General features: G+C 32.4%; 1 protein-coding gene across 1 annotated transcript; it reads right to left on the reverse strand.

Moving 5' to 3' along the window:
* Positions 1-7,025: 7,025 nt before the first annotated feature.
* LOC111717501 (uncharacterized) lies at positions 7,026-11,514 on the reverse strand. Its single transcript, XM_023492996.1, has 5 exons — positions 11,451-11,514; positions 10,766-10,802; positions 9,771-9,839; positions 8,115-8,233; positions 7,026-7,250 (listed from the first exon to the last, which is right to left on the reverse strand). Exons 2-5 carry the CDS (start codon positions 10,788-10,790, stop codon positions 7,053-7,055), a joined length of 411 nt encoding a protein of 136 aa, XP_023348764.1. The 5' UTR covers positions 10,791-10,802; positions 11,451-11,514; the 3' UTR covers positions 7,026-7,052.
* Positions 11,515-11,620: the final 106 nt, after the last annotated feature.

The raw sequence follows: 11,620 nt of genomic DNA on the forward strand, positions 1-11,620 counted from the left end.
GGGATGAGTTACCAGATTCTCTAAAAGTTTATTGTCTAGGAGATCTGAAGTTTGGTTTCATGACCTACAATATTCTATCTTCCGTTCTAGTAAGAGATTTGTTCCCGGATCCAGACATCCTTCTAAAGTTTCTAGGAGTGACGGATCAGGTGAAGGCCGTAGCGTGGATCCTAGAGCTTGTGATGATGTCTCTGGATGGAGTGGAAATTCATAACGTGGATTTTGATGCTGCCAGGACCAGAGTTGAGATGATTAAATCCCTTAGGTTCAGGTACTCTTATGATTCTCCTCTAATGGAGACGAGTCCTGCCAGGGTTCTGATTTGGTGTGAAATTATAGGAGATTGGCCAGCCCTTACAAGCGGGGGTTGTAGGTTCCTTGCTCAGGCCCGGGAATGGTTCTTAACTCAAGCCAGGGTTCTCAGATCTTCAGGGTTTAAATGGACCTGCGGAGTAAAGATGAAGAGTATAGGACCGTACTTTATATCATATGCAAGATTCGGTTTAGCTCCAAAGGTGATACATGCTGCAGAATATTTTGAGACGGTTCCTGCATACTCAGGTTTGTTCAGACCAAGATCACTGAAGTCAACTCTCTGCCAGTTTAATCCTGTTACAGTGAAACCCGCCACCCTGAGTAAGTTTGCAAAGAAGGAAGGGAAAGTTTTGAAAGCAGTGATTTTTGAGTGGGCGAGATATTATCCGAACCAGATTCAATCTCTCCTTCAAAGAATGATGGATGATAAGGCCTTTAGGCATTACACCATGGGTTTATATCGAGGCCTTAGGGTGATCCACAAGAGGATCAATGGCACTGAGGCAATTTGCATCCAGGAGTTGGAGGATCATTTTGGGAGAAACCTAGAGGAGCAGTTACGGGATGAGCAAGCAAGGATGAAGAAGTCCCAGGAAGTACTCCGGGCTAGAGAAGCTAGGTGTGCTCATATTGCAGCGGTTCTGAGAAACAAGGATCAGGATGATCAAACCCTTTGGTTAAATGAAATCCCTAAACTTCCTGCTTGGATCCATAGGAGAAGAAGCAGGAAGAGGGTTAAATCTAAGGCTTCTCATCCCAACCCTAAAAGGATTAGGATTGATGGTGAAGCTCAGGAGACAGTAGGATCACAACCTGAAGGTTCGGAGCCTAAGCCTAATGATCAACCAGTAGTTGTTGATGAAGGGGAGCCGGTTGTGATCATAGACAGCATGGAGGATGATGAGTTTGAGATTCCTGGGATCAATGATCCTAAGCCAGTCTGCAGGAAGAAGATTAGCCAGAAGAAGAAGAAGAAGGGTAAGAAGAGCAAGGTTGCCAAGGATACACGAACCTACGATGAGATTATCGAAGCTGAGAAGTATGTGGATTCGGATGAGTTCAACCTGGAGTTCAGCTTCACTGATTATTTGGATTGAGTCTGGATCTCCAGTTCCAAGGATGGTATTAATACGGGTGTAGCCTTTATTAAATTGGAATTTGTTTATTTTTTTGTTTGTTCCTTGATCTCAAAACTATTACAGTGGCCATAAATGAAGTGTCAATTTCTTTGAGAAGCAAAGTTTTTACATGGAGAAAAATTAAGTTCATTTCATGGAGTTTTATTTTTGTTGTCTACAAACCATGATAGATCTTAACCAGATGATTCTTAAAAGCTTAAATGATAGTCTGGATTTTCAATATTAATTCAAGTTCTATAGAGTTCAATATATATATAGTTGTTAAATAAAGTATTGTTCATATTTATGTGTTTTATTTACTGATCATGGTCCTGATAATGTTCACTGAATCTAATAGGTGTTATTTGGAAGTTTAATTGGGAAAAAATCCTTTAGGAGTTGTTATTACCAAGTACTCCAGGTTTCTTGAGAAAAATTTTGGGTTTTTTTTGGTCTTTCAGTGGTTGGACTGGAAATTTTTCCCGGCCGGGGGTATGTTAAGTGATTCCAGGGACCGAAATCACTTTGTTAGTTCCAGGGACCGGATTTCTGTTTCCAGTTCCAACCAAAATACTCGGCGCATGCGTAGAAAATTCTAGACACGCTCCGGGTTCTAGTTCATTCTCTCAGTTTTTTATACGAAGGTTATGAGAAATATTCAGTCATAGTTTTTATCTTTTTATGTTGAAACTGAAGGTCTTCTAGTTTTGAGTACTTGGTATTTTCAGACTCAAGGAATAGTTGATTTGGTCGGAAGACGGATTACTGTTTTTTTCTTTCCTATAAATCGTCGGAGACGGATTAAGTTTTGAATCTGAGACCGTGAAACTTACTTTAAGAGGACAATGGATTCATTTTCGTGAACGGATTGGATTTCAAGATTGTTCTTTCTTCAGTCAGTAACCGGGGATTACAAGACCCGTATCGACGATGATTTCTAGGTAGGAAAACAAATGTTTATGATTATGATTCATCAGGGTTCCCCTGACGAAACATGAGAAATTATCAAAGTTAAACAAGTCAGAAAACCAACCTTATCTTTCACATTTTTGTTCAGATAAAGGGTTTAAAGGAACCGTTGTAACGCGACATTGCCTTCTATGCAAGCGAGATTCACTTGAATTTACAGTTACAGTTACATTCTTATAATTTACAGTTACATTCTTATAATTTACAGTTACATTCTTATAATTTGTTTCCTCAATTTTAATATTAAAAGTAAATACAAGAAAATGTACCTACCAATAAACCTACCAATAAGCCTACCAATAAACCTACCAATAAACCTACCAATAAACCTACCAATAAACCTACCAATAAACCTACCAATAAACCTACCAATAAACCTACCAATAAACCTACCAATAAACCTACCAATGAACCAACCAATAAACCTACCAATAAACCTACCAATAAACCTACCAATAACCTACCAATAAACCTACCAATAAACCTACCAATAAAACAGAATAAGAAAACTTTTTTTTTCAAGTTTTGATATTTTTTAAAACTTTGATTTATTTTCTATTTTATCTAAACCACCAAGAATGAAGAGTTGAGAAATTTATTTCTAAGTTTTTCTATCTTCGAAAATCTACAAAATCTGTATTTAATAATTAAATTGATACGTTTCATGTTAAACTTTTTGTCTAGATTTATAATCTTGAAATTTAATATACCTCATCAAAATAAATTTTTGATTCCGAAACCCGGTTTTGTATTTTTCTTCTCAGAGCAATTAAATAGTTGTGTCAAATCAATTTAAACTAAATCCCGTCAAACCGAAAAATTTCCCAGTTTCTATTTTGCGAGGGTCAGCAAGGATTTCTCGTGGATAATATCTAAATTTAAACTTCAGGTAAAATTTTGAATATATTCAACTATAAATCAGATTTTTTGATGCATTAAAGGGACCGTTCATTTATTTGGGTAATTTCAGGGTAAACTAGACAGCCGGAGAAAAAGCCGATTTTTCGTTCAGAATTCGAGCGCAAAGGGACGGTTCCTCTTTATAGGAACTAATTGACGGCCACAGTTGTCTTTGAAAAGTCAAAGTATTACCAATCAAGAGCGAATAGGCTGTCTAGTTTACCCTGAAATTACCCAAATAAATGAACAGTCCCTTTAAACAAAAAAGATTGGGTATATTTATTTATGACATGATGGGATTTAAGGAAAATGCATAAATGTTGATAAAAAGCTGTCAATAACTATTTTTGCAAATGCCTTGTGTTATCCTGTGGGGCAGTATGTTTTCTTGGTCTTGGTTTATCTTTTTTGTTTGATTAAGGGTTAAAAACCAAAACAAAAAATCACTGCTACAAAAAAAATCGCGAATGATGAAAATGTGCAGTTTTATGAAAATCCGCGAAATATAAAATCAACCCTGATGTGCCTCATTCGCCTGGCAACAAATAAAAAACTTTTAATATTCAAGATCATGAAATTTTGAGTAAAAATGCAAAATAGAATTCTTACAAGGTTAAATAAAATCGATAAATGTTTCAATTTGCACCCACTTTGACAAAAATACTTTTTGAAATTAATGAAAATGAATTTATCTTTTAAGATACGTATCCCATTCAAAACTATGATGAGTTACAAAATGAAAAGGAAAATGTAAAAAAGAAAATTTAGAAATAAAAGTGCAGTGCATATAAATAGAAATAGTAGAAGAACGAAGTATGTGTTTTAAGTCAGAAAACAGCACAGAGCTGGGAACTTTAGAATGGTGGATATCAGGATTAATGCTTAATCTTCTGTTTTTGCTAATCTCGAGACTAACATAATCTCGAGGTTAATTATTTAGATCAACAATTTTGATTCTAGGAACACCGGATTGGTTCGTTTTCTTGACTGGAAGGGTCTTCATTTAATTTCTCACCCATTTATTTATTATTACATTAATTATAATTTATTTTTAAGGCTGTCATTGTTAAATACAATTTACGAACTATTCCTGCACTCTCAAGGAGAAAACAATGTACGGATATCCAAAGAGTGGATTAAGGACTAAAATCAAAAGTTTCCACAATGGATATTCGGATTAAGTAGTTGGGATTAAGGATATCTCATTATAAAGTTTTCAGCTCAGACTAATTTTTTTAAATTAAAATTAGCCAGGTCGAAAAATGTTTGTGTTTAGGCATTTAAATAAAATTTTTTATAGTCATGAAAACCAAAATGAAAACTGAAGGCTATAAAAGCGTGTTAAGACGTCTTTAATGCAGGTCTTTCTTTCAAATTATTTTATTTAAAATCTAAATATTTTGAATTTAAGTTGAAAAGAGTGAAATGCTAAAGAGTGAATGGGGTAAATTTGTAAAAGCGTGAATACTGGGAAAGCTGTACATAGTGTTCTGAGTTTCCAAGGCTCTCAAGCAAAGATTGAGAATTTTGAGAATAACGATAAGAATTTTGCCAATTACGTCCTAAAATCTAAAGTTAACATCTTACATGTAATATGTCTAAGGCCAAAAGAAATTATAGGTAAAATAGACAGATCAAATCAAAGCCCAAGGTTTTACGAAAGAGTCTTGAAATTCCATTTATTTTTTCATTGCTGTCTGGATCTTGTGTGTATATTTACCGGGAGTAAATTAACACAATTAACACCCTGTTTAAACAGGGATATTCGGGGCTCATTATTCTTACATTCCTTTCTCATAGTCTCCTTATTCCCAGCATGTTAACATTAATTTCAGGAATTCAAACCTGTGATATACAGTATCAGTCCTAGTTTGTTCTTCTTATCTTAGTCTTTAAAGGACTGTTCACGTTGTTGAAAGTGACCAACATGATTTAAAATTTAAAAGCGTTACAAATTCGAAAAACAATTCGGTATCCTATAGCCCTTCATCAGATTTACAATGTGGATGACAAATAAAGGGTTCAAGGGTACCATTCTGAATCGGACATGATGATTCAGACTCCCTATAATAATACTCACGAACAATGAAAGTTTGCATAAATAGTATTTTAAGATACAATGAAAACAAGCGCAGATTTTTTCATTATTAAATTACTCCCAACTGCTTTAAGCTGTAAGATTGTTATTGTAGAAGAGGATAAAAACAAAAGTAAAAATAAAGAGTCAAATTTCAAAACAAATGAAAAAGGATGGAGAATAAAACAAAAAGGATAAAAAATAAACTGAGAAAGTGCATTTCTGGGATCAGGATTCAACATTTTACATAGGATTCACAGGATTCACAAGATTCAGAGAAGCAGGAAAATTCAGGATCTAGAGGTTTGGGATCCGAATTATATCTTTCGGATTTTATTTTGTGGAATTAAGGACCAGATTCAATGTTTCATGCATAGGAGAAGTTTGGTTCAACTCAGGTTTCGTAATTTAACTTAGTTCTCTCTATTCATTAGATTTGGTCCAAGGATTCAAAACAGGATTTAGGATTCATTATACAGAAATTCAGAATCTTGACTTTTTAATCATTTGATATGTTCAGAATACAGAATATAGGATTTAGGATTCAAGATTTTAGATTTATAATTCTTGATTTAGGATCTAAACCAGGTTTAGGACACATAATTTAGGATTTTAGATTTTTAAATCTTGATTTAGGATTTAGACCTGGTTTAGGATACATGATTTAAGATTTTAAATTCTTAATTCTTGATTTAGGATCTAAACCAGGTTTAAGATACGTGATTTAGGATTTTAGATTCTTAATTCTTGATTTAGGATTTAGACCTGGTTTAGGATACATAATTTAGGATTTTAAATTCTTAATTCTTGATTAAGGATTTAAACCAGGTTTAAGATACATGATTTAGGATTTTAGATTTTTAAATCTTGATTTAGGATTTAGACCTGGTTTAGGATACATAATTTAAGATTTTAAATTCTTAATTCTTGATTTAGGATCTAAACCAGGTTTAAGATACGTGATTTAGGATTTTAGATTCTAAATTCTTGATTTAGGATTTAGACCTGATTTAGGATACATAATTTAGGATTTTAAATTCTTAATTCTTGATTAAGGATCTAAACCAGGTTTAAGATACATGATTTAGGATTTTAGATTCTTAATTCTTGATTAAGGATCTAAACCAGATTTAAGATACATGATTTAGGATTTTAGATTCTTAATTCTTGATTTAGGATTTAGACCTGGTTTAGGATCCATGATTTAGGATTTTAGATTTTTAAATCTTGATTTAGGATTTAGACCTGGTTTAGGATACATGATTTAGGATTTTAGATTTTTAAATCTTGATTTAGGATTTAGACCTGGTTTAGGATACACGATTTAGGATTTTAGATTTTTAAATCTTGATTTAGGATTTAGACCTGGCTTCGGACACATAATTTAGGATTTTAGATTCTTAATTCTTGATTTAGGATTTAGACCTGGTTTAGGATACATGATTTAGGATTTAGACCTGGTTTAGAAAACAGGATTAAGGATTTTAGATTCTTAATTTTTCCTTTTTGGTTTGGGATTTAGACCTGGTTTAGGATACATGATTTAGGATTTAGACCTGGTTTAGAAAACAGGATTAAGGATTTTAGATTCTTAATTTTTCTTTTTTGGTTTGGGATTAATAATTCAAGGTTCTTGCTTCTTTTACTATAAATCAGGATTGGAGACACCAGATTCAAATTCTAGTATTCAAGAATTTAGGATTCAAGTTTCTGAATTCCGGAATTTTTAAAAAAAACCAGGGATGTTCACCTTTTGTTTTGGTACTGCTCACGGTATAACATTCTCCTCCCAGTCCTGATGCTGGAACCAGTTTTTTATGCCCGAACAGTAAACAATCTCCAGTCTTAGATACACTCAACCCTGTACACCCCTGAACAAGACGGTGTCATGTACTGTACTGTCAATTGTAATAATCCTGACTATCTGCTCTCTCTACAGGATTATAATGTTATGTTTAACTCTTTAACATTGTTTGAAACTTTTTGACGGTTTTGTAGTTTAATATCAAAAATTCAAAATTCGGTGATGGTGATGGACCAAACCTCTGTAGAGTAAAAAAGTAGATGTTAGTTCCACATTTGAATAATAACAATTTGCGTTTTTTTTGCTTTTTGGTTTATATAAATATATTGATGAGTTGAAAACTTATTAAATGTTTTAGACATATTTTTATATGCAGTTGTGTATTTGCAGATGCACAAGCTTAAGCTTTTTTTACTCTCTATTTAATCATAAAAAAAAATTTATGGCAAATCTGCAAAAACTTTCTAAATCATAATTTAAAAATTCCGCAATATACCAGTATTCTTTTATTTTTGTCTAGCCAAACAACTTATTAAATTCGCCTCAAATTAATCTCTAATTTGTTAATCCTTACATATTTTAAACCTGATGTAGACCTCTAAAGAATTCTGCTGCACTGATAGCCAGAAAACAATGGAAAAGGAAGACGACATTATAGCATTACTTAAGTATCGTTGATGTTGTTACAACGCAAATAGTTTTACTAAATACTTTTAAACCACTAATCTATTAAAATGGGTCAGTTTACACTGCACAATTGCTGCGTATCATGCCGATGGACTTTTTAAAGTTATAACTTGATTCTAAAAGCCGTCTTCCTATTCCAGAGTTGTTTGTTTATCACTGTAGATCAAATAGGAAAATTTGCTGAGATAAATAGATTAGAAGCTTAGAGTACGAGGGAAGTAATCATGGTTCATTAGGTTTTTACCTCTGATTCCGCACACAAGTCACAGCATCCCTCTAGAGACTGTTTCCCGCCATTTTCCGGCCATTTTCCATCCGTCCAGCCATCACCGCGGCATGCACCCTTTCCAACCAGTACACAGTCTGGATAGTACAAGTTCACAACCTTAGTACACAGTCTGGACAGTACACAACCTTAGTACACAGTCTGGAGTCTGGACAGTACACAACCTTATTTCTGTAGAAATCCACTAATTTTTCCAGTAAGTTCAGGCAGTACCGTTAAAAACCTTTAATGTGCATTTCAAACGAGTAAATTTAGATGTTGTCGACAGTTTCTTTAACTCCTGTGTTTATAATTGATTTGACCCTATGTACCTTCGCCTGTACAATATAGAAGTGCAATTAAGTCAGTTCAAAACAGTTTAAACTCCGCTGTCATCCTTCTTTCCGGTCTTATTGAGACTTGATGCTTTGTGTGCATGTCTGAGGGTTACGAAGCTCAGACAATATTATTTATTTATTTAAGAAGACCCTCATGGGAAACATTTGTAACATATTGTACAAGGATGCGTTGTATACTCTATAGACTACACAAATATTACTAGAAGAAGAGTTTGGCGTTGCCCGTCATATTTCATAAATCGTCTTATACTACATCGGCTAATATAACATTTATTATTAAAATTACAACTTACTGTAGCTATAACCCTGATAAACATGATTTTCTGTATTTTCAGGAGGTTTTCTCCTCACTGAAAACTGAAAAAGTTATATTTTACAAGAAAAATAATTGTTAATCCCACTTTATCTTTACCCTGGGTTCAAGGTCACCATTACAAAATGGTGGAAAGGTGTATTTTCAAAATCTGAAATATGCACGTTGCTAATGCATTTAAACTGAATAATCTGCTCAACTGACATCTGCCAAATTTTTGCATTTAAGAGATTAAGTATTTCCTACACTGTAGTTGAAATTAAAGTCAATGGTCAAATTTCGTGTGAGAATTAACGAACACTTCATTCGGAATATGTTTCATACAGTTCCTTGTATTTCACACTTTGTTAACCTTTACTTAAATGTAAGGGCTGTTCCGAATTCATACAATAATAAAACATTAACGTTAATCAACATCAAGAGAAAATACAAAATTGTTTTTTTTCTGACCCTGTTTACTTTACTTGGCTGATGAGGATTACACTGGACTGAGTTAGATAAATTGGACTTAAATAATCTGGACTAAACTGGACCGATCTGGATCTAATAGGACTATGCACTAAGCTAAACATTGAACTTGATTATATTGGACTGAACTTGAATAAACTGCAAATGCAATGAACTTAGATAAACTGGAATGAACTGGAATGAACTGGAATAAATTGGAAGGAACTGAAATGAACTAGAACTAACTGCAGAATGCACCGGATTGAATTGGAATGAACTGGAATTAACTGGAATGAATTGGAATGATTTGGAATGAACTGGACTGAACTTGAATAAACCTGAATGAACTGGAATGAACTGGAATGAACTGGAATGAACCGGATTGAACCGGATTGAACTGGAATAAAGTGAAATGAACTGGAATAAACTGAAATAAACTGAAATGATCAAGGATGAAATGAAATAAATTAGTATGAACTGAGATGAAATGAACTGGAATGAAATAGATTTTAATACCTGATCCATCCGAAGATGAAAGAAGAGCTGAGCAGTGAATTAGAAAAAGAAGAGAAGGTAAACCAACCCCTGAAAACATCAGTTAGTCATCTGAACCCAATAATTACATGATTAAATCAATTAATAACATGAATTAATACATTATTCACATGATTTAATAAAATAATCACATTCTTTAATCCATTAATCACATGATTAAATCAGTTAATCACAAGATTAAATCAATTAATCACATGGGTTAACCAACTAATCACATGGGTTAACCAACTAATCACATTCTTTAATTCATCAACCGCATGATTTAATCCATTAATCACATGATCAAATCAAATAATCACCAGGCTTAATTAATTAATCAGCAGGTTTAATCAATCAATTACTTACCAGTTTTGACCAATTAACCACCAAATTTAATCAATTAATCACCATTTTAATCAATTAATCACATGTTTTAATCAATTAACACATGGTTTAATCAATTCATCACATGCTTACTCAATTAATAACATGCCTTAATCAATTAATCAGATGATTTAATCAATTAACTGCTCCTGGTTTAACCTAATAATCACCTAGTTTAATCAATTTATGACAGTTTAATTAACAAATCACATGGATCAATCAATTTATCAACCAATCAAAGTTTTATTACTTTGAAAAAATCGATCACAATAAAAAAACATAATACCCTGATTGATCAAGCATATATTAAATTAATTTTTCAATTTAAACCAGTTCATTATTTTATTTACACATTTTATAAAAGGTTATAGTTATTTATATATATCTATATATATAATTATTTTTCTTACGTTTGTCTGTTTTATATACAAATGTCTTTTTTTATATATTATCCAAATTATTTTATATGCAAAAAGTTTCTTCAAATAAAGTATTTAAGAAGATTATTAAGTTTTAGTTTAAATAATGAATATAGATTTGAAAACAAATTCAATAAATAAAACAACAAAATATTTAAATTTTTCTTATTTAACCTGATAACTGAGCCGGCCACCACATACCGGTTTCCCCCTGAAATTGAATATAAAGATCAAGTTATCGATTTAAGATTTTAAGTTTGAGATGTTCAATTGAACCGGAAATAGTTTAATCAAATGTATGATTTATAATAACTGTAATTTTTAGAACCAGCTACAATATTTTCATAAATTGTGAATTGACCCTTTTAAAAAAATTACAACTCACAATGGTATACTTTTAACTTTTGTCTAAGAAAAATGATGGAGATATCCTTTTAATCTCTGAAAGTTGATATATACCAATTGAGGTTTCTGATTTATGCAGAAATGAACAGAGAGTAAATTGACAGAATTAATCTTCTTCATTGTTACTCAGATAGAGTTTTAGATGGTACCGTTGTGAATCAAAATTGCATCAACAGAACATGGATTAAAAAAGGCTGTACTTAACAATCTTAGAACAATCTAGAATTCAGTTTTGTTGAATCGAGATTTATATTTTTATATATTCGAATTAAAGGAAAAATTAATTTAAATATAACGAATATATGAAGGTATTGTAAGAATATATAAATGTAATGTCACTGATATATAAATGTTTAAATGTAATATATAAATGCCTTGAACAATGTAGTTTGTGTGAAACAGCTTTCAAAACTCATTAATATTTTAAAACACGTGACTTGTGTGTGATTCTTACCGCGCTGTAGTTTGCAGGTTGACCGTTGCCTGGTGACTAGCTGCTCTACCTCAGCTACCTGTATTCATTTATCTACCTATCTACCTGTCTATCTATCTATCTATCTATCTATCTATCTATCTATCTATCTATCTATCTATCTATCTATCTATCTATCTATCTATCTATCT

This window comes from Eurytemora carolleeae, unplaced genomic scaffold, assembly GCF_000591075.1.
Source record: "Eurytemora carolleeae unplaced genomic scaffold, Eaff_2.0 scaffold2574, whole genome shotgun sequence".
In the NCBI taxonomy this organism is placed as follows: domain Eukaryota; kingdom Metazoa; phylum Arthropoda; class Copepoda; order Calanoida; family Temoridae; genus Eurytemora; species Eurytemora carolleeae.